Source organism: Cucumis sativus, chromosome 3 (genome assembly GCF_000004075.3).
Source record: "Cucumis sativus cultivar 9930 chromosome 3, Cucumber_9930_V3, whole genome shotgun sequence".
Lineage (NCBI taxonomy): Eukaryota > Viridiplantae > Streptophyta > Magnoliopsida > Cucurbitales > Cucurbitaceae > Cucumis > Cucumis sativus.
In genome coordinates, this window is record NC_026657.2 from 13,011,238 (window position 1) to 13,033,916 (window position 22,679).

The following is a 22,679-nucleotide window of genomic DNA, read 5'->3' on the forward strand; positions in this document are numbered from 1 at the left end:
ATAATCTACTTTTAAATTTGTTATTTTTGTAATTTTAAAAATGTAAGTGACATGAATTCTTTTATCTTAAGTTTTCTCTAGCTATTTTTGCAGACTCCTCTAATTTTAACACAAAATATAAAAAAGAGTTACTAAAACTCAACTTTTAGTAATTCTTTTTAGAAGACTAGAACGAGGGACAATAGAGATCTATCGGAAAAAAAAGAGCGAGAGAATAAAAATATTTCTCTAACTCATTTGATTCTTTAAACTTCGACAACTTTATTTTAGGTTTTTGCTTCTAAAATATCTTTACAAAATATAATAATATTTATTTTAGACATAGATTTCGAACAAATAAAAATAGTTGTAATCGCCTATATATCCTTGATTGTTTTTTCTATCTAACCAACATAAAACTTTAATTGCATTCCTAATAAATTTGAAATTTTAATGTTTCAATTGAATTTTATTCAAACATCAAATATAAAGAGTGAAAACTTAATTAACCTAAGTCCAGAAAGAGTTGAAACAGATGTATCTGCCAATAAGGGGAGAATAGTCATGTTGAATGATTTGGTCTCGTGGCCAAACTTTTAATTTGATGGCAATAATAATATAATGTATTTGGAAAAAGAGGAAGAAGATAACGAGAATGTAACTTTTCCTTTTCGAAGATCTTTATGGTTGAGAATCATTTTTAAGGAATATTTATGGAAATAATTTAGAATGCTTCTCATTCTTCTGTTTCTATTAGTTAATTTTCTTTTTCAAAGAAAACCAAATTACACATTTACATTACTATAATTATGATTATGGTTAAAATGCTTTGTTATTTGTCTACATTTTTTCCCTTTCCATTGTCTTAGTTCAATATATAACATTTTTATTATAATTTTTGAAAGTATTCACATATACCCTTTTTTTTTTTACCTCCAACTACGAGCGGTCGTTTTTTATATTTTAGTCTTCAAAGTTTGATTATTTATACTTTTAAAATTAAATTTTCAAACGAGAAATTTAAAATTTCATAAGTGAATAAATTAATAAAAATAAGTTTGAGGTCATGATTTAAAAACATCAATAAATCACTTTCAACAATTAAAATATACACTAAAATAGATATTGGCAATGGGATGTTTTATTCAACATTTTAGGATGTAACTTTTATGCTATCAAAATTGATTTTATGTAATTCAATACGTGTTTGGAACGAATTTGAGCTCAACGACACCAACTCTCGCACTATCAAACTCTTACCAAAAGGCATGTTTGAAATTTGTTGGTTGAACACGATCAAAAATAATTTTAATCATCTTAAAATAGACTATTTGCGACCAACATCTTCTAATACTATAAAGTCTAGACGTAGTTTACATGTGCATTAAACATATCACGTGCCATTTTTTTTATCAACCAGTCAACTAAACAATCAAATTAATTCAATGATAATTTAGATTTAGTTTCTAACTGAAATAAAGTTTAGTTTCTAAAATTTCTTGATGAAACTAATATTAAGACCTTGTTTACAACAATGTGTAATAGAACGTAGGTCTTATCATGGAATATGTGATAAAATGCATTTGAAAATTGAAAAATAGGTGAGACGATAAATAATATCTTCCAGCTATGACTAACGTGATTATTCACAGGAATATCTAACGTAACAAAAACACAAATAACAAAGAAGACTTCGATAACCTAGCAAGTTCAGCCTACGTCTAAAGACCTTCTTTGCTCATATAATAAATATTATTGAGATTCAAAAGTTAGTAACTTAAATCTAAATCAAAATTGATAAGTTAAATAAACTTAGACTCTACGTGAAGGTAATTATGAATCTCGTCGAAGACGAATTCATGCTTCCTCTGAATTCATTGACCGCACTACAATTTTCTCAGTTTTCATTCATATTTCTTATCGGTCGACACCCTATCAAATCGTCTTCAATAATTGTCGTAACTCAAAAGGCGACAGATACTGCTTATCGAATTAAGATCTAATGTCGTCAACAATAATGTTTGTGATCTTATTAGTTAAAAGATATTTATTAAGATTCTTAATAAATAGGTCAATCTTTTATTTTAAAATAAATAATAATGTATTCAACAAACTTCCTAATAAAAGATTAATGTTGAAAGCAATCAATCACCAATTATTAAAAAGTATTCTTATTTAATTGTTTAACAAAAATTGGGTAGGATACACCGAATTTTAAAAATATTTTTTGAAATGATTTCCAAATTTGGTTGGTTTATCGCTAATTGTTATTGGATCTATTCACGTAAAATATAGAACAAATTCAAAATTTTGGGATATGGTTCATATTGGTAACACATAAATCTTGGAATCTTTTTTTTCTTTTTTCTTTCTTTTTGTCTTCTTTCTTTATGGGTAAAGAAAATCAGAGAAAAAAAAAAAAAGCTTTCTTTTAGTTGATGAGTGAGATAATATATGAGCCAAATTTGAAGATAAGTTTTTTTTATGGTTAATTAGAGAATGAAACCCTAAGTTTGTCAATATTATTTGCCCAAATAACAATACACACAAACAATTCAAAACAAAAAAGAGTAAATCTTCCGTAAACGAGACTTGCACCAATATCCCCTAAAATAATATTTCCGATTTCTTGCTTTTTAAATCAAATACTTTAACGATTTATTTGTATAAGTCATAAATGGTTAATAGCAATTTGAATTCTAATTTTAGATCATACCTCTACTAGTAAAATCGTAAACATAAATTCAACATTTTCATATTTTTTATATTTCAAACTATTTATCAAAAAATTATTTATAAATAATACATACAACTGTTCACACGAGAATTTGAAGAAATGTATTTTGTGAAATTGAATACAATCTTTGATATTTACTCTTTTGATGAATATATTGATGAATAGAACTTCTTGATCTTCGACTTGATATTCGGTCTTGTAGTTGCAAGTCGATTTGAGAATCAAGAAAAGTTTAAAAGTCTCTATTTATAGAGATATTTTGTGGGCTTGAGCCCATTTGATTGTTGTGCTTGAGCTTGGACCAATTTGATTGTTAGGTTTTGGCTTAGACCAATTTGCTCGTTGGGCTTGAACCCATTTATTTTATTGGGCTTGAGCTCATCTGTTTGTTGACCTTATTGGACTTGAATTTGGGTGAATTGAGTAAAATTAATTATAAAAATCTAATTATCAAATATTTGTTGTGATGATGTGGTAGGATTTAATTGACCGAAATTTATTGCTCAACAATTACTATTTTTAATAACATTTTCAATTTAGATTTTATATCATTCCTAAAATCATCAACTTCATTCAAATTTTGTACCAGACATACATTTTTTTCATTTTCTTATTCACACTTCCTTCTCACAAATGGCCTTTTTCAAACCTACACATACCACAACATCAAAATCTCTAAGTGTATTCATTAGAAAATAAATGTTAATAAGGCAGTTGACCAAGCTTTTTATCATACATTTTTTCTTTACAGCAGCATCCATTCATTCCTCCCCCTCTTTTTTGAAGTGATTGGACTTTTGTGCTTGCTATTCGACCCCTTGACCATTGTATCTTCTTGTTTCTACTGCAATTACTCATACAACAAGTTATACGCATCTACAACTTGTGTGTAATTGAAAAAAATATACATTAATACGTCGTCCGAAGAACTTGACAGAGTTTGAATCTCCTGTACTAATGATTTTTTTGGAACCAGTGATCTCAGCAACTCACAAGCTGTCACTTGTTCTTATTCTTGTTCTTCCTTCCCCCTCTCTTTTTTATATTTAAATTTGCTACAAATTATAAAAACAATAAACGTTTATACATAAAAACAAATCCTGTTGTTGTTTCTAAAATAAAGGGCATACCTGTTGATATAATTAAAAATAAAAAATTATTATACAATCTTGCAAGCGTTGTATTAATTATGTTAGCGTATACAATATACATATATAAATGGGCTCGTGATATCCCAACTTGGGAATTATCTCAGCTCTCGGATGCTCGTTCATTTGACATCCTCTCAAATGATGTTAAATTAGTTTTAAAATAACACTTGTTTGAATTTTGTTATTCGTGTTAAAAATATGTTTCCACCTTCAAAAGTCTATTTTTTTAAATGGCTTCTTGTGGTTAATATATGAACATGTATCACACCTGTTGCAACAATATTTCTAAATTCTTAAAAGTTATATTAGTCTCGTTATCTAAAAATAAAAATGATATTTTCATTTTCTACCGTTCAATTTATGAACTAACACTTCACTTTTTTTTTTTCATTATCTCTTATTTTGTTACTTCCATTTTGTTATTTGTCTAGCTTTTGTTAATCTCTAAAGAGAGAGAGAAAAAAAACGACTCGTTCAATTAAAGTAAATAGATTATAGCGACAAAAATAAAGATAATGATGAAGCACTAAAGCGACCTTAAAACTTAGTAGTTTAAACAATGTTATACCTTAATCGAGTTAGTGCTAATGACTAAATATGTGTTTTTTTAGTATACAACATTTTGATTCATCGGAATTTTTCTTCCCTTTTAGTATATGACTATTAACCGAGTTAGCTGTAGAAGATAAACAACATAGTTGGTAGTTGAAGTTGGTCACTCGTGGTGATCATTTGAATTGCCCACTAAAGGTGGTTTGTCACCAACATTGATCATCTTAAGTGAAAGCCGTGATAGTAATTAAAGACGATCAACACAAAAGTTGATCAATGAACATCATAGGCGATTTTCTCTAGAGTTGAGCGTGTGAAGGTGATCAATAAAGTTTGTTGTCAAAGTATGTGTTATAAATGTAATGCAAGAATAGCGGTTGGTTGTGATCAACAAGTTAACTTAATCAAAACATTAGAGTAAGAGAGAATCGATAAAAACAACTACTGTTGATGGACCAAACATTAAAAATTTGATGACTTCCACCGATCTAACCCAAGTATATATATAGAGAGAGAGATATAAGGTTGAAGTTTTTTTTTCTTTTTTTGTTGTTGAACAAACTGAAAATTTTGTATAATTTATGCACAAAGAAGAAATATTTTGTATAATTTAGTAAAGAGAGAGAGAGAAAACTCAGGTTTAGATAGTGGCATTCTTGAAAATAAACCAAACTTTGTCTCAAATTGAAACCCTAGGTTACCGTCCCCCAAAACCTCGCGCCCCCTATATATTTAAAACCCTAAACCATCGTTCTTACTTCGTGCTACTTTTCCATTGTTCTAAAACCCTAGCCGGAACTATCCTTCGCCGTCCCCTCTCTCAGTCACTGAAATGAGACCTCCTCGAGGTAGATACCACAAACTAGCAGTTCATCTACTCTTTGCGCTTTCTATTTTTAAGTTCTTGAGAATTATCTGTTGACTATAATGGAGAATAATAGTTCTAGCGCAATGTATTGTTTATCTGCTTTGGTGAATGACTATGATCGTTTCCCTTCTTACTTCCTACTAAATCTGTTCCTATGTAATATCGTTGGACCGGTTGTTTGATAGTTGAGTCATGCTGTTTAGTGTTATTTTTTTTCTTCTGCTTGTTTCATACAGTCTCTTTCACTTTGTGTGTGTTTGTAATCTGGATAAGTTGGATATGTGCAGGCCGCGGCGGTGGTGGTGGGTTTAGGGGCAGAGGTGATGGAGGAAGGGGAGGCAGAGGCAGAGGTGGCGGTGGAGGTAGAGGCGGCGGTGGTGGTAGAGGTATGTCAAGCCGTGGTGGTGGTCGTGGAGGTGGAGGTGGAAGAGGTCGTGGTGGAGGTAGAGGAGGGGGTATGAAAGGTGGAAGCAAAGTTGTTGTTGAACCTCATAGACATGAGGGTATTTTCATAGCTAAGGGTAAAGAAGATGCTCTTGTCACGAAGAATATGGTAACTGGAGAATCTGTCTACAACGAGAAGAGGGTATCCGTACAGGTGATTCTCGTTTAATAGTTATTTTCCAACAGAATGTGTTTTAGGTTTCAAATGACATTTATCAATGGGGGACTGTTATTTTGCAAAGTTTTCATGTGTTTTTGATGTATTGTTATTACTCACGAGAAATTCCGGTTAGTGCTGTGGCACAATAGTCGGTGATTGTTATTTTTTTGTTATTTGAATGATTTATTTAAGTCTATAGGTAGAACATCAACGCCTGTAGCTAATTGTTGATATGTTATGCCATTCAGAATGAAGATGGAACAAAAATTGAGTACAGAGTTTGGAACCCATTTAGGTCTAAGTTGGCTGCTGCTGTTCTTGGTGGTGTTGATGACATATGGATTGTAAGTGCTTTTCTCCTCCAACTGGATGTTTTAGTCGTTTAACTGTTTCACTCTGTAGTTTGTTCCCTTTTTTTCTTCCTAAATAGTTTGGTTACTTGTATATTGTAGAAACCTGGTGCTCGAGTGTTGTATCTTGGTGCTGCTTCAGGAACAACAGTATCTCACGTCTCAGATGTTGTTGGCCCTGTAAGTATTTATCTAAAGAGTATCTTTTGGAATTTTTCTTGACCTGATTATATGTTTACTTAATGATTGTTGTTGATTTTATTTTTCAGTCCGGTATAGTGTATGCTGTTGAATTCTCCCATAGAAGTGGTAGAGATTTGGTCAACATGGCAAAGAAGCGCACTAATGTTATACCTATTATTGAAGATGCTAGACACCCAGCTAAGTACCGAATGTTGGTTGGTATGGTGGATGTGATATTTTCAGATGTTGCTCAGCCAGATCAGGTTCACTCTTTTTCTTTTTAAATTCTTCTCATTTATCCTTATTATTCTCGTATGCAAACATGAATAAAATCGTAGCTCTTGTATTTTGTTTTCCCCCTTGATAACCCTTTCTAAGTTGTATTCAATGTAATTCGTTCTATATACTGTTTTTTTTCTCAACAATTGTGTTCATATTCACTCCATCTTTTTCGACACTAAACCCTTTTCTACCCGAATTATTTAGCATATGACGAATTACTCGGATTCCCCTTCAAGACTTCTTGAATGATGCACAACCCGAGTTTCTGATGCTTGAAGAAATACTTTTGAATTGGCTTGATAAATTATTTCTAAATTCCAGTCTTTTTGTCTGATTAGCAGTTTTTTTTTTCAATTTTTTCATTGTGTTTTCCCATTTCCGATTGTTCATCATCCTATTTTATTGTATCTCCTCTACTTGTGTGATTGAGTTCTCCCTTTGGGTTTTTTCGTCTATTCCTGATGATTTTTTTGTTATTATTATTGCACGTCATTGATTTTTTTTAATCTATGCGTTGATACTAATCAACTTGTTTTCTAAGCACTTTTTGCAATAATTTGGCATTTTATCTTTTACATGTTACTAGAATAGGTCATTTATATTTTGATCTGGACACTCCATCAAGTAGTCTAGTGGTAAAAAGGGAAATGGTCTTGATAACTATAATGAAGTGGTCATACGTTCAATCCATCCATGACCGCATTCTTTCAAAAAATTATTATTTTTTGAGTTTTTTTACATTCAAATGTTGTAGAGTCAGAGTTAGTGTCTTTTGATAAGTTGAGTTGTGTGTAAGTTGTGACTTGGACACTTGTGAATATAAAAAGGTGGTAGGGTCTTTCTAGGTATTACCTTTCTTATCCCCACCCTCCCCTAGAAAAATAAGTAAATTAACGAACTTTTGCATATTTGAGTAGTTATGGTAATGATCGATTCTGGATCTGCAAAAAAAAAAAGATAATCTACCCTGTATCTTTCAATTTTGGAGGTTTATAATCTTTCTTCGAGTCTACTTGAATCAGAGTAGAGAAGTGAGAAAAATAAGGAAGGAGAACAGTTATCTACATTGTTTAAATCATCTTGTCTAGAAATGGGATTAATGGTATTGTCCTACAACTTTGTGAGCCGTAGGTCTGTCACCAACTCCGTTCAGATTATATTATTGTTTGATAATACAGTTTTATTCTCATTTTCTTTAATCATTCTGCACTTATAACTGCTATTGAACATAAAGCTATGTGGATATCTTTCTTATCACTATTTTTGCCTTTTGGGCTCTTCTCTTTTCTAAGCATGTGATGAATTACTCGGATTCCCCTTCAAGACATCTTGAATGATGCACAACCCGAGTTTCTGATGCGTCCAGGAATAATGTCTCATACATTGATGAAACTGAACACTTCATCAGTCACTCATTAATGTGTCATTGAACAATGTTTCAATTTCTTACATTTGACATGGTTTTTAACAAACATCCCTTCAATGCAGGCAAGAATCTTAGCACTTAATGCGTCATACTTTCTCAAAGCCGGTGGCCATTTTGTTATATCTATCAAGGCCAACTGCATTGACTCGACAGTTCCTGCAGAGGCTGTGTTTGCAAGTGAAGTTAATAAGCTCAAAGCAGATCAGTTCAAACCGACTGAGCAGGTGACCCTCGAACCATTCGAGCGAGATCATGCTTGTGTTGTTGGTATCTATAGGGCGCCAAAGAAACAGAAGGCTGCTGCAGCTTCTTAGACAGTCAAAACTGTGATCTGTAGTTTATCAATGTTTCTTATCAATAGCTTGTAGGGGCGTAGGTGAGGCCTTGACGTTAAAAGAAAACCAATATAACTCAGATTGTAAGATTTTTATCGTTCACAATTTTGGTGATTATTGAGGAAAGAACTTCTGCATCTTTTTTCTTCTTCTTCTTATTGCATCTTTTATTTCTTATTAAACCAATTTTAGTAATTTATTCATGATTGTTAAAATTTTCATTGCATAATAACTGCCTCTAGCTGGCGAAAATACCAGTTCTCTAATTTTCTTTCAAACTAAAATAATCTCTTAACAATTTAATATTTAGTTTTGATTATGTTGGATTATTTGTGCAAATTGCATTCTCTTTATTTTTATTAGAATGTTATTTACTCGTTAAACAATGCTCCATATATCATCTATATCATCTTGCTTATCATACTTTTATTAAATTAATTTTTATTAATATTGGTTAAACTATAATTCTAATTTTTGTGACAATGAAGCAATACAATATTTTAGTCTCACAAAGTTAATTTTTTATTAATCCTAGTTAAACAATAATTCTAATTTTTATGCAATAAATAATTGCAATATATGTTGCCAACGAGATATTGAGGCAGATATATTTTGTGGAACTAAATTTTGTATATTAATTAATATTGTGTTTTGTATACAATCTCTAATATGTCTAGCTTGAGTTTATTTGCTTGTTGGGTTTAGACCCGTTTTCTTGGTGAGCTTGGATTTGGACTTGTTAAATCTGAGCCTATTTATCTTGTTGGGCTTGAGTTTGAGCCTATTATTTTTGTTTGATTCAATTTTTACCTCAGTTTAAATTTGGTTGGATGTGAGAAAATTTACTGTTCAAATTCAATTAAATTATGAATATTACCATTTTGATGTGATGCCATAATGCGATTTAATTGATCAAAATTTCTTGTTTATATTTTCAAAATTATTGTCGGATAATATTTCTTTTTAAATAATAAACTTATAGTGGGATTAAATTTAAGAATTATTAAATCTACTAGAGCTAAAACTTAACCATTGAAATACATAAACTAAGCCGATATGAGTTTAACTTAATTGACAACCCTGTCTTTATTACAATATCTTTACACAAAAAAAAAATATTTTAATTCTTTTTTCTTTTTTACCTCAAAGCTTACATGAAAAACGATTTTTTTCGACTCTATTTTTGTGTGGGTACTATGGTAGAGATGATTTAGACATCGTACAAAAAGATTACTCATAATTAGTATGGTATGTGAAGAGGAAAAATCAAAGGGTGATAGATTGAGTAATACTTATTTTGATAAATTCAAACGATGTTTGAAGGACTGTAAAAACATTGTGAATTATTTGTATTAGATAGTGTAAACATTTGATAATTTTTTGTGATACATTTTAATGGATGTTATATATTTTTAATACAATATAACTAAATTATATTTAAACTATGAAACAAGATAAAATCCAAAATAATATTATCAAAGAAAATTTCATTTATGGCTCCCTTTCTTTATTTATGGCTTCTTTTCTTTAAAAGACACTAAATGGAAATTAATTTCTGTTTTTTTAGATAAACAAGAAAGAAAAAGAGAAAAAACTAACAATACAGTATCGATAGGGACGTAAAAAGTTATTGAAAAAAATTATGTTCTAGTCATTTTTTAATATAGATTGTTTCACAAATAATCTTATATTTTTATTTTAAAAAATTATATTAAATTTATTCTTATAAATTAAAACACGTATTCATCCAAACTTAAGAACTAAAAAGTAATTTTTTTCAAAATTTATTCGTTTTGCATGGAAAATAAAATGTTAAAAAAAATATGAGAAAACTGTATTTAGTATTTTGTCAACGGTCATATTCACAAATAAATAAAGAAAGAAAGAAAAAGAAAGATGAAAAAGTTGATGGCATTAACGAAATAGCGGAAGCAAATGAAGGGCATCAACGTAAGCTCACAAGAAAGTTACCGTTGGAGAAATGTTGCGTGTATTTAAGTTCACTCCCCTTCAAAGGACTTCCAATTTTGCAACGGACTAAATTTCGAAATAATCGCCAGAAAATTTTCCATTAGAAACTGAAGGAAATCGAGATCAACGAATTAGTGACTGTGAGTTTCTCTCTTGTCTTTTTCATTTGAGCCTGTTGTTTCGATTACTGTATGATTCTTTGTTTAATTGAGAAACAGATGAACAGCAAGAAATCGTTGAAAAGTGATTAACAAGATTTTAGGGTTTTGTATGGTCAAAGTTGCAAATGGAAATTTGTTGTCCTTTCTCACGATCTATGCCGTCGACGGATGATGAAATAAGAACCTGGAGAAATTTCATAATGGAAAATTAGGGTTTTTCTATATGTTCTTTTTCAATTTGATTCTCTGTTTTTGAGATGGCTGAAGTATGATCTGAAATTAGGAAAAAAAAATTCTCACGGATTGAGAGCGAAAGATTAAGAAGGGGAAAATGTTGGCCTTAGGCAATCTTCATTCACAATCGAATGATTTTAGTTCTCTGTAACCTTGAATTGGATTACATTCTTATTTCCGTAGGTATCATTACTTGAGCATTATGCTTTTATTATAACGGATCAAAATGTAGTAAATAGGCCTTTTGCCTCGATTTCATCGTTTAATTTGCCTACTGGGTTCCATTCGTTCTATTCGCAGGAGAGAATATACATATCTGTACTATCAACAACATGGCAATGACATTTCAAAATGGTGGTCTTGTTCATGATGAGAATCTCAGTGTTCAGTATACTAAAGGTTGGAACTGAAGCTTTTTGTTTGAATCGAAGTTTAGTTCGTTCTTGATCCATTTGAGTAATATGGTTTTAAAATTGTAATTTGCATCACAGGATCTGCTGTTACAGGGAAGGCTAATGCGATGAATTCACAAAGAAAAAATGGTCTCAGTGGGCGAAAGCCCCTTGGCGATCTATCAAACTCAAGAAAGCCAGTCATTAACCAATCATCAAAACGGCAGAACACAAAGAATCTCACGTTTATTGATGAAGAAAATGGTGCAGGCAAAACGAAAAACATCCCAAAGGGATCTGAGAAAGTGCAGAAGGGTACTCGAAAAGTGCTTTCCGATATTTCAAACTTTGGAAAGAACATCAATCACAATACCATTTGTGAGGAGCGCTTCCTGCACAACCATCAAGATTGTATTAAAGCACAAAATTGCTTAGACAAGGATCAATTTCTGAGCATAATTGGACTTGGTATGGTTGTGTCAAGTTTTAACATCTATCATGAAAAACCCACTTCTCTTTGATGTTTCTAAGAATTTTTTGTTTCATATCTTTTGCTTCTTGTTATTTAGATCACTCTAAAGAGTTGAAGATAGCCACCACAATAAAGGTTAGTTTTGATGATATTTCCCGTAGTTCTACAGTTTTTTGGAGCAAAACATAACAACCATTTGGGTTTTTTTCCAGCCTGATAGCCCATTGAAGCTCAAGGAAATGGAGGAATTTGCAGGATTTGATGAATCTCCAAAGAAGTTGTTTCTCTTTGGAAGAAGAGGATTTGAATCATCACCGCCTTGCAAATCCCCAGAATCACCTTCACCTTCATTAGATCACTTTTCTTTCTGGGCGGATAGCAATAGTATCGATTTCACATTGATGAAGACCCCATGAAGCGCACACCTTGGGCTTTGATTTCATCTGGAAAGATTCGGTAGTGGTGGTATTTTGATTGATATGTAGATTGTAGGAAGATTGTAGACTCTATGGATGCTAAAACTAGAAATGTTTTGTTTTTTCGTAGATTAGATGCTTCTCAAAGGCTGTTTTAAATGAAGAAAGAATGTCGGTGTTTCTTTCCTTTCTTTTTTGTGTTTTGATTGAGATGAAGATTTATTATCATCATCTCTCTAAGCTTCTTTTTGAAAAGATGATTTTCGAAGATTGTAATGGAGCAGATCTTTTGTTTGTTCTGGGCAATTTCTTTGTATATATTATTATCTTCTTATTTTGGTTTAGTGTTTGTGGTACATAGCCATTTTCTGTTCTTTTTTCTCATTTATTGGTACACAACTGTTTTAGAGGAAATAAAGTGGAAAATTGAAAAATTAGCACCATTTTGATTTTATATTTTAAAAGTAACACAATTTTAAAAAACTCCTAATTTTATTTTTCTCGATCAATCTTGGTCGAGATCGTACCCTATATTCTTCTCAAAATTTTAAAACTATTTCAAGAGTTTTTCTCAATCTTAAATCGAGTGCATCACCAAGATAGTGCCGTTATTATTAATAAATTTGAAAATAAAGAGATATATTAAATGATCGAAATATCCGTGACATCAAACTATTTGATATCCTCACAAAACCCTAGACACATCATTTCATCGTTTCACCCCGAGAATTAAGCAAAAAACTCCGATAGATTTTTGAATTTTCCATATATCTTGCATCTCCAAATTTCAAATTGTTCTAATATAACTTTGACGATATTATGATCTACCGTAAGAATTTAGAAGAGCATTTAGAGCATCTGGAAGTGGTTTTGGTTGTTTGCTGTGAGAAAGCGAGCTATATGCTAATAGAAATAAATGTCAGTTTGTAAGATGAAGAATAAAGTATATGGGGCATATTATCTCTGGTGAAGGAGTAGAAGCTGATCCCAACAAGATCGGAGCAGTATTAGAATGGCCAATGGATATGTATCAAGGAAGTACAAAGTTTCCTTCTACTAATGGGTTTTTTAGAAGATTTGTACATAATTATGGAAGTATGGCTGTACCACGTTACGCAACTATTAAAAAAGGGAGCTTACCTGAGAAGCATTTGAACGGTTGAAGAATGTCATGGTGACTGTCAGTTCTAGCAATGCCAGATTTCAGCAAACCCTTTGAGATAGAAACCGACGCTTCAGGTTATGGGTTAGGAGCAGTCTTGATGCAACAGAAACGACCCATTACTTTCTATAGTCATACACTGCCGACTATTGAACGAGGAAAATCATTATATGAGAGAGAGTCGTAGTATTGGCAGTGCAACGTTGGCGTCCTTATTACTTATTGGGACAAAGATTTGTAGTGCGAACTGATCAAAGAGCTCTTAAATACTTGTTGGAACAGAGAGTCATTCAGCCTCTCGATCGTTATCTAAATTACTCGGGTACGATTTTGAAGTAGAATACATACGAGAAGTGGATAATAAAGCAACAGATGCACTATTATCCAGAAAACCGGAGGGTGTTGAGTTAGCCTCTTTGGTAGTACCCACATTGTTAGACATGGCTGGCAACCAATGCTGAAGTTTATGAAGATACCAAGCTAAAAAAGAGAATTGAAAAGTTGAAGGTGGATGGGGACAGTGTTTTAAACTGTTCACTTCAACAAGGTGTATCGAAGTACAGGGACGATTGGTAACCTGGAAGACCTCTTCCCTATAAAACTTATCATGTGTATTTAGGGGACATTCAGGCTTGAAGAAAGTTGATTCCCCTCTCTCTCTCTCACACACACACTACACACGAATTTCATCAGTCTTTGTGATAGTCATATTCTTGATCATAATTCTGAGCCGTAAATAGAGGGTTAGTGTATTCTGTTCATCTTTTCATCTAAAAGAAATAAACATAGTGGTTAATATAACATGATTAAATTTGTGTATAAGTGGATCGGTTCCAAAGATGACATGTGACTGCACTATTTTTTAACACTCTTCTGTACCGATTATCCATCAATATAAAAGAAAGAGTAAGAAAGTAATTACAGAGAGGACAGAGCTAGAGAGAGAACTGGAAATAAAATAATTTTAGGGATCGGTGAGGCGAGGTTTTATATAGAAAAGATTGCTGTTCTTTAAAGGAGAAGTTGCCAGCCTTCTCAAAGGATCTGGACTATTTTGGTGTGTTATTTCCTTGTTTTTTACTTATATTTCATTGTATGAACTTTGTGTTTATTGAATATAAGCAAATTATAGAGTACTGACTCTGTTCCTGCCCTTTTTGTTGGAATTCTTGTTGTTTTAATAGTGAAATTCTAACATCTTCCTAACGAAAACCAGATGCATTTACCTCTAGTACGATATATTCTATTTTGTTAATGAGCTGTTTGCAGTAACATTGTGGAGGCAATCTCCGAGGGAAAATGGGCTAGGGGACCTCTTGATCATTTTGTAGTGACCAAGATGAATTGAGAGTTAAAGAAGAAACAAGAGCAACAATTAGGTGGTTTTCCTTTTGAACAGCAACAAAGGCTTAAAACATGTCTCATGACTGGTAAACCCGTCGAGGAAGTTGCAATTTTTGCCAAGTCTTACTGAGATATAATATCAAGGCATGCCTTAAAATCTCGAAGTCTTGTTCATTTCAGGTCTTCAATCACATTCGTGCACTATCTTAAAGGTCATGTTAAATATTTTTGGAAGAGGGAGCCTTTTAAATAAGTTCTTCCAAGGCAAAGGCTCTAGCTATGGTCTGCGTTGGCATTATTCTTTTGAAGTTTGACATGTTTTTGTTCTCTGCCTGCCTAATTATTTTCTTGGTGGCTCAGTCTTTCATTTTTGGAGCTCTATTTAAGTGATCCATTTATTTATTGAACTAAATGGATTGGCAATCTTGTTAAAGCATCACTTAATTTTTGTCTTTTATTTCATAACATAACATGAGCTTGTTCCATTTTTACGATGTTCATCTTGTGAACTAGCTAACGTAGTATTATAATGAATATTTAACCCCTCAGAAATTTTGCAATTTTTCCTGTCCAAGGAGACAATTTTAGCAACAGGATACAACAAGTTTTTTGTTTGTATTCTCATTTGAATTTGGTACAATGTGATGTAGCTACTAGAATTTTCAGGCTGAAATGTATTGTGTTTACATTGGCTCACTTGAATAAACACAAGTAAATACAGATAAAACAAGAACATGTACTTTTAACTTCATAATCCAACATGGCTGTTTACAATTAAGGACACAACTTCGAATTTAAATTCATGCGCTGTAATTCAGGTCTTTACCAGGTGAAACTCATTGAGTGAAACTTTAGATTATCTCCATAAGCAGAAGAACAAATTTTTGCTACGTCATGCCGCATCCCTGTTGGGCCACTAACTAAAACTCCAATGTCCGATCCTTTGCAGTCAAACAAAATTTCTGCAAAACAAATCATGTTAATTACCATGTATCATAGTTGCTATGTATTGTGTATATATATATCATGTATGTATATGTAGCCTGCTTTTGGTTGATACAAAAGGCAGGAAAACTTACTGTTGAGATCAGGCCTGCCTTCATAATGAATGTTGGTTGCTTGAACAAGGGATTGATAGGGAAGGCTTTCAAGCTCACTATCACCTCCAAAGATCCATGACCCAGGTGATGCTTTTGGTGATTGAAAATTGTGAATTTGAATTTTTTTGTCATTTGAAGCATTTGTTTTTCTTTGCCACAGAAAGACTAAGCTAGAAGAAAAGCAAATACAAGCAAATGCCAAGAACATGTCCCAAAGAACTTTGTAGGTGTAATTATAGACGGCATCACCATTTCGTTCAATTGGGTAAATGTAGTAGCGAGTGACGATGCCTAAAAGAATCAAGAACATCACAAACGAAGATGAGATGATTGCACCAAGGAGCAGCCAGTTGTTTCGTCCAAGAACCTCCGAGACTGGCGAGTCCAGTGGATTTGGCTTAAACCATATCGTGTTTATAAGATTTTCAGAATTTGTTTGAGGTTGTTCTTTCTCTCTGGTGATATAAGCTTCAATCTGTAACGGTACATTTGATATTTCTGTTTGTGTACTAGATACTGGAAGCAAAAGATCCAACATAGTGAGATCAATGGATTTCTTGAAGGCGCAGATGAGCCGGATTTGCGGAACATGGAAGTTTATATTTGTGCTTCGAACAATCATTATCTCTTTAATTATTGAAATGAAAGGGGTAATGCCACTTCCTCCGCTTATCAGCAGCAGAGATTCATGCCTTCAAAAGAGAAAAACATGAATTAAATTGAAGGTAACTTGTAAGACTCCTAGTTATTGGAATAGTAAGATTCAATGTGTTAGGATACCTCCTAACAAGAACACTCCAGAACAAACAAGAACACTCCAGAACAAACAAGAACGAATAAAGAACACTGAAAGATAGAACTATATTGTAGTTTCAAGGAGAAATTGCAATATACCTCAACACATTCTAGAGGGCTAAGAGTCGTCTCCCAAATTTCCCAACTAGAAAACCACCAAAATTCTCCACACTTTACTCTCAACCCAAACCCTCATTTATAACTACAACCCTAACCAACTTACTAACTATTTACTAATTTTCCCTTCTAATTACCACACTACTATTCTACTCTTACTGATCTTCCTATTTCAATAACTTCGTCTTACATAACTCCACCAATTCAAGGCTATTTTTTTGGCTGTAGAAAGTCACCTTAAAAAGTGAGTAGAAGCAGGCCCATAAGGACCTTCAACCGAAACTTGAAGGTGATCCAAAGAAGAAGAAAGTTGTTTGTGAAGTTTTGAAGTCCAACTTCCCCCCGATTTGATAACAACACTCACGATATCAGGCTCCAATTTACAATTAGAAGTGACTGTAAAGGGATGCCATTGCAATTTGGAGATGCTTGGCACATTTATGAACATCACACTTGTAGGATTGTAGCTTAGTTCTGACCAGGAAAAAGGGAAAAAAAGGTAAATCCCAAAAAAAAAATTTGGTAAAAGACAGAAAATAAAAAGGAATAATTTCAATGATCAGCTCTTGGAGAAAAAACTAAACCTGGACTTTTCAAAAAGTTCAGTTCAACAGCGCCAGAAGGAAGATGGCGAGCTGAAACAAGGCTTACACGGCGTTGCGATTGTAAGAACCGTAAATATCGATCGATAGCCCAGAGAAAGATACCGGGAAGAATCAAGCATACATAAGCTACTCCCACATGGATTAGATAGAAGATGATGTAGAGAATGTAAAGATGGTGAGTGTAATAGAAAACCTCAAACATTTTTGGACGGATCGACTGAAGGCTGGTCACCCAAATAATGGTGGCAAATGCCATAGCAATCACTCCTGCAACGTTTGATACATAGTCCTCACTCCATTGTTTCAACTACTCAATATGATGCAACATTCAATTAGTAATGGTTCATAAGAAACACATGAAGCAATATACTAATAGACATAAATAACAATGGTTCTTATTGCTATTGCTTTGCAGTTGTGTTTTGATGTGTAGCCAAGAGCTATATATTATTTTACCTCTTTCTTTCTTCTTCTTAGTAACATGCATTTTATGGAATGAATGTCAATTATATATTTTTGAAAACCTTTATAAAACGGCTTGCTAAAGGTCATCATCTTGTATAATCAATTAGAACATAACTTAGGACATAATTTAGTGTAGGTTTGAAATATTCTAAAATGACCAAGATCACTCTTAAATATGTTTTTAGTTTGCATTGAAAATTGAGTTTAAAATAGTAAAATTAAATATTGAATTGATTAAAAGCATGTTAGCGATTTTAATAACTTTATCACTACTCACAAATTTCAAACATATGTTTGATCAAAACAAGTCTTTTAATCACAAAACTAATTTAATATTTAATTTCATACTTTCAAATACAATTATTGTATTGGGTTTGAATAATTAAGAATACGATCTTGAAAATAACAAAAATATATAATTTGAACTACTACTGTCATTATCCAAATATGCCTAATAAAGAAGACACTTTGTAACTATCATAATTTGAAAAATCTACGAGAATCTCCCAACCCTAGTTGAACATAGAAACTGCAGCCCCATACATTGACTACTAAATGACAATGGAAGGAACAAGGAAGAAAACAGAAAACAGACACCAATATATGAAAAATAGTTGAAACTTTCAAAAATAATAAAAACTACACTATGAAGTGTATATATGTTCATATATGTTTAAAATTATTATACCTTTATCTTTAGAATCTAAAAATCCTTTATAAAAATCTGAAAGAACCAATCACTTTCAAATGCAATATATATAGGACAAGAGGAAGGACAAGTAATTCAAACAAATGAAAGTAGAATAATTCTTAGATAATAAAAAAACAAAAACTTAGCAGACAAAAAGATGAACACCACTCTTTTTTTTTCTTCAAAAAGTTTTATATATGATGAATTGAAAAGTCAAAATTGATGGACCAAAGAACAAAGAAAATGAGAAGAAATTACCAGAGCCAGTTGATGAGTGAGGGCCCAGTAGATGATGAATCCAATGGTGTGTAATGCAAAGAGAAGATTGGAAAGATGGCCAAGCCAAATGTGATATTTGATGGATGATTCTGAAGTGAGTCCAATTAGAGGTAATAATGAAGAGCCTCTTGTTACTGGAAAGAACAAAAATGCCCAACATATGTTTCCAATGTATCCAACTCTCAATGATACACTTCTAAACTTTAATTCCCAACTGATGAACAACAACACTGTTGTTAAGTATAAAGTGTTTTTTATTCATTATAATAAGTAAAGAGAAACATACTTAAAAGCATAGAAAATAACATACATTGTTTCTCCAACATTATCCCTATGAAGATGACCAAAACTGACGTATAAGTAATTTCCAAGAGACCAAATCAAAAGCAAAAGAAACGAAACTCCAAACATAATCTCCAATGTATTAACAATCCCCAGTGGATTCATTACTACAACTGGTCGTTTTAGAAATGATTCTCCTCTGACCCTAAATTCCAAAAAAAAAAATCAACTTATTAATATTTAGGGAATTAAAGAAAAGAGAGACAAAGAAATAAAAGCTACAGCAATTAAATGGTTAAAAACCTCTGAGTAGAAAAGGGTTTAGGATCTAATTCTGAAGATTTCTTCTGAAAATGAAGATAAAAACAGCCCAAAACTGCCATTAACATGATGGGAAATGAGAAGAGAAGAAGATTTGTGCCTACAAAAAACAAAAAAAACAAATCACAAACCAAAATAAAGAAAAAGAAAAGGAAATTAAAGTATAATAATAATAAAATGATCATACCTTGTTCTCTAAAAAAAGTGGAGTTGAGATTCATATTGAGTTTGGGGGTCCAATAGTTCTTATAAAGCTTTGTGGGTAACATAATCCAAAGCCATAACCATAACACAAATGTTAAAAAGAAAATGATTTTCAAAGCTCTACCCATTGCCATTTCTTTTGCCATCGTTATTGCCCACTACTGATCTCTTGTGGTCTGTGGAATATTTATCCAACTTTTTTGTGCTATTTATATGCACAGATTTAGTAGAATAATTCAGAAGCCTTGCTGCACAAATGTTGTCATTTGATAGCGACCCCTACCAAAATTTTACGTTATAACTTGGCCGATGAGACTTTGATAAAGATTTTTCATAATACTATGGAAGTTTATATATATATGAATGTTGAAAAAGGTAACTAAATATACATTTTGGTTTTTGTTTGTTGTTAATTTTTGTAATACTACCAAGTTTGTTATTTATTTAGAATTGTTATTACTTCAAATTCATTAATGATATACTCAAATGGTAACGTCATTTATCATGTTCAATAATTTATAGATTTATTTTTAAAATAATAAAAAAATTGCTTTTCTAGGTAAAATTTCTCGAGAAAGAAATGACATGAAACATGCTTATGTACTCTCAAAAGAGTAACGTTTGAAATATTGGTCTTTTTTAATATAATAATTGGAGTAATCGGAAAAGTCTAACAATTATTGAATCCACTCTTCTCTTTATCTATCTTATCCTATTACTTTAGATTTTGCACCTATAGCAATATTTAGTCTAACAATGTTTAATCTTGTGATATAAGTCTATCAACTATAAAATTTATTTTATCACTAATAGATTGAACTCCATTATTCATCATTGACATGAGTTTAGGGTTTATTGAGTTATATTATTTAAAATTTATTAACAATAGTCAACGACGATAAATTTAAAACGTACTTGCATATACAAAAGCTACTTATTATCTTTTATGACATATTATAAAGCTTCAATGATAGATAATTCAAGTATAGGTTAGTTTTTTCTACTTCTTTACCTGGTTGGTTTGAGAAAGAAATTGCATCAAATTACATTGAATTTTCTTTTGTTGAGTTATCTATGAAAGTGACGTAGAAAAGAAAATTAGAGGAAAAAGGGAGAGTTGTTTGTGGTTAAAATCTATCAAATATTAAGAGTATGTTAGTGATAAATCAAAAATTCAACTGACATAAGATATCATTTTATTAAAAAGAAAAAACAAAAGTATGTTGTGAATTAAAAGTAAGTAAGTGATAAATTACTTGATATAAAAGAGGATATTTACAAAATTATGCATATAACGAAAATGAAAGAAAGAAATCACAAAATTGGAACAAAAAATTTCAATGTGAATCAAGAATGAGAAAAAAGATTAAATAAACAAAACAAAAAAAAAAAAAACAAATCCAACCAAAATATATATATCAGAAGAAAATTTGTATAGTAAAAGTAATAAATAGTATATTTTTAATTCTTCAAAAATATTGTTAAATTATGATGTCAAATAATATTGTTATTTCCAATTTAAAAGTTGAATTTTAAAAAATAATAAAATTTTGAAGGGGTAAATAGAATATATTGGAATGTATCAATTTATTATAAAAAAAGTATATAATTAAAAAAAATGGTTGACTATGATATACTAATTAATTTAGTTGAGATGGAAGTACATGTGACACCCAAAAGTTTGAGTTTGTTGATAGTACAAAAATAAAGTACAATCCATAAATCCACCGTTTCAAGTTTTTAATAGCGTGTTAGAAAAAGAGGGGAAAAAAAAAAGTAGAGCATAAAATAGAGTAATTTAGCATTTTTTTTTAAAATCTCCAACGTGTAGTTAGAAAGGTTGTACCGATACCACTAAATTAAGCCCAGGTTGATAATAATGAATATAATTTTAACTTGTGAAATAAGTAATTAGATTACTTATAGTTAAAATGAGTTAAGATGTTCTAGTTTACTACTCGAATTATAGTATTATAGTGTATTAGATAAAAGATATCAATGATCACATCCAAAATTATGGTTCTTTTATGATTGCTCTTCAAATTTTGAACTAAAAATAATCATAATAACAATAATAAAATTAAAATGTCATTTTGGTCCATAATTTGAACGTTTGTTCAATTTTAGGTTTTCAATTGATTTTTCCTAAACTTATTGATGGAGGTTTTCTTTTTCTTCCAACGTCATTTCTTTTAGTTTCGCCTGTCTTTTCATCTTTGGTCTCTCACTCATCTTCCCCAACATGATTGCCTATCTTCTCCAGTCTCACCCACCTTCTCTGGCACGATTGTCCTTCATTTCAGTTCATCTTTTCCTATCTGATCGTCCTTCCTTTCAGGTCTCTTATTCTCTGATTCTGACACTCTTTTTCAAGGAGTGATTTTGAGAGAGTGAGAGACACAGAAAGCGAGATTGAGATGGGTGAGACAAGCGAGAGTGAGGCTATGGAGATGAGAGAGAGTGAGACATAGTGATTTGTGAGTGAAAAAAGATGAGAGAACGAGAGTAAGATTGCTTTTTTCACGTGAGTGCGAGTATATTTTTATGATTTCATCCGAATTTGACGTCAGCAAAGGGTCATTTAAATTGTTTTTAAAAAATGAGATCATTAATGTATTTTTCTTAATTCTTTGATCATTTATATTCCAGCGGATTCGTGCTTAGTTCAAGGAGTAGTTAGACTTTAGGTGAGAATTCAACCTCTTACCAAGTTGGCCGAGCTTGGACATCAAACCTCTTAATTAAACATGTGCTCGTATTCCAATCCATAACTCTACTCTTTACCCCTAAATACTTTTTCGGGTAGCTAATGAGTTGGAATGTTTGCTAACGTAAGCATGAACAATAACAATATAAAAGTTTATCTACAAGCAATAATAATAAATAAAAAATGATGATTAAGTGTTGACATTCAAATAATAAACTTAGTGTACTTTACTAGATTTCATAATAAACAGTAATTGACTTAACTACAATTCAATGGACATTCTTTCTAGTTTTTTTTTTAATCCAATCAAAATTTCATATCCTATTAATTGTACTAAAAAAAATTCAATACTAGAATAATTATCATTATTATCGTTAAGAAAGAAAGGAGTGTTTATGCTTTCCTATGATAAAAAGAACAAACAAACAAAGATTAAAGAAATTTTTTTAACATTTATTGTAAATGTCACTTCAAATGTAATTTAACAATTAAAT

At 31.5% G+C, this 22,679-nt stretch overlaps 3 protein-coding genes and 2 non-coding genes across 5 annotated transcripts; 4 read left to right on the forward strand and 1 right to left on the reverse strand.

Moving 5' to 3' along the window:
- The first annotated feature begins 5,114 nt into the window (after positions 1–5,114).
- On the forward strand, positions 5,115–8,617 carry LOC101213750 (mediator of RNA polymerase II transcription subunit 36a). Its single transcript, XM_004140717.3, has 6 exons — positions 5,115–5,267; positions 5,575–5,885; positions 6,140–6,235; positions 6,344–6,421; positions 6,511–6,687; positions 8,195–8,617. Exons 1-6 carry the CDS (start codon positions 5,252–5,254, stop codon positions 8,444–8,446), a joined length of 930 nt encoding a protein of 309 aa, XP_004140765.1. The 5' UTR covers positions 5,115–5,251; the 3' UTR covers positions 8,447–8,617.
- On the forward strand, positions 6,908–6,979 carry LOC116403024. Its single transcript, XR_004215754.1, has one exon. It is a non-coding gene; the product is annotated as a small nucleolar RNA snoR60 (small nucleolar RNA).
- On the forward strand, positions 7,996–8,067 carry LOC116403025. Its single transcript, XR_004215755.1, has one exon. It is a non-coding gene; the product is annotated as a small nucleolar RNA snoR60 (small nucleolar RNA).
- Positions 8,618–10,438: 1,821 nt separating the features above from the next.
- LOC101213514 lies at positions 10,439–12,457 on the forward strand. Its single transcript, XM_004140716.3, has 5 exons — positions 10,439–10,578; positions 11,134–11,232; positions 11,325–11,693; positions 11,795–11,832; positions 11,910–12,457. The coding sequence occupies exons 2-5, from the start codon at positions 11,166–11,168 to the stop codon at positions 12,111–12,113; spliced, it is 678 nt and encodes a 225-aa protein (XP_004140764.1). The 5' UTR covers positions 10,439–10,578; positions 11,134–11,165; the 3' UTR covers positions 12,114–12,457.
- A 2,755-nt stretch (positions 12,458–15,212) lies between these two features.
- LOC101211162 (ferric reduction oxidase 4) lies at positions 15,213–19,671 on the reverse strand. Its single transcript, XM_011652875.2, has 8 exons — positions 19,462–19,671; positions 19,257–19,374; positions 18,982–19,158; positions 18,651–18,885; positions 17,216–17,543; positions 16,868–17,105; positions 15,699–16,411; positions 15,213–15,581 (listed from the first exon to the last, which is right to left on the reverse strand). The coding sequence occupies exons 1-8, from the start codon at positions 19,622–19,624 to the stop codon at positions 15,442–15,444; spliced, it is 2,112 nt and encodes a 703-aa protein (XP_011651177.2). The 5' UTR covers positions 19,625–19,671; the 3' UTR covers positions 15,213–15,441.
- Between the last annotated feature and the right edge of the window lie 3,008 nt (positions 19,672–22,679).

What these genes read in the sequence shown, in the direction of transcription:
- LOC101213750 (XM_004140717.3), top strand. An exon ending in AGAAGAGGGTATCCGTACAG is followed by an intron (nt 5,886 to 6,139) that starts GTGATTCTCGTT and finishes TATGCCATTCAG; the next exon opens with AATGAAGATGGAACAAAAAT. An exon ending in TCTCAGATGTTGTTGGCCCT is followed by an intron (nt 6,422 to 6,510) that starts GTAAGTATTTAT and finishes TTTATTTTTCAG; the next exon opens with TCCGGTATAGTGTATGCTGT.
- LOC101213514 (XM_004140716.3), top strand. Translation starts at nt 11,166, where the DNA reads ATGGCAATGACATTTCAAAATGGTGGTCTTGTTCATGATGAGAATCTC. An exon ending in CAGTGTTCAGTATACTAAAG is followed by an intron (nt 11,233 to 11,324) that starts GTTGGAACTGAA and finishes TTTGCATCACAG; the next exon opens with GATCTGCTGTTACAGGGAAG. An exon ending in AGATAGCCACCACAATAAAG is followed by an intron (nt 11,833 to 11,909) that starts GTTAGTTTTGAT and finishes GTTTTTTTCCAG; the next exon opens with CCTGATAGCCCATTGAAGCT.
- LOC101211162 (XM_011652875.2), bottom strand. Translation starts at nt 19,624, where the DNA reads ATGGCAAAAGAAATGGCAATGGGTAGAGCTTTGAAAATCATTTTCTTT. An exon ending in GATAATGTTGGAGAAACAAT is followed by an intron (nt 18,886 to 18,981) that starts GTATGTTATTTT and finishes GTTGTTCATCAG; the next exon opens with TTGGGAATTAAAGTTTAGAA. An exon ending in GAACTTTTTGAAAAGTCCAG is followed by an intron (nt 17,106 to 17,215) that starts GTTTAGTTTTTT and finishes TTTCCTGGTCAG; the next exon opens with AACTAAGCTACAATCCTACA.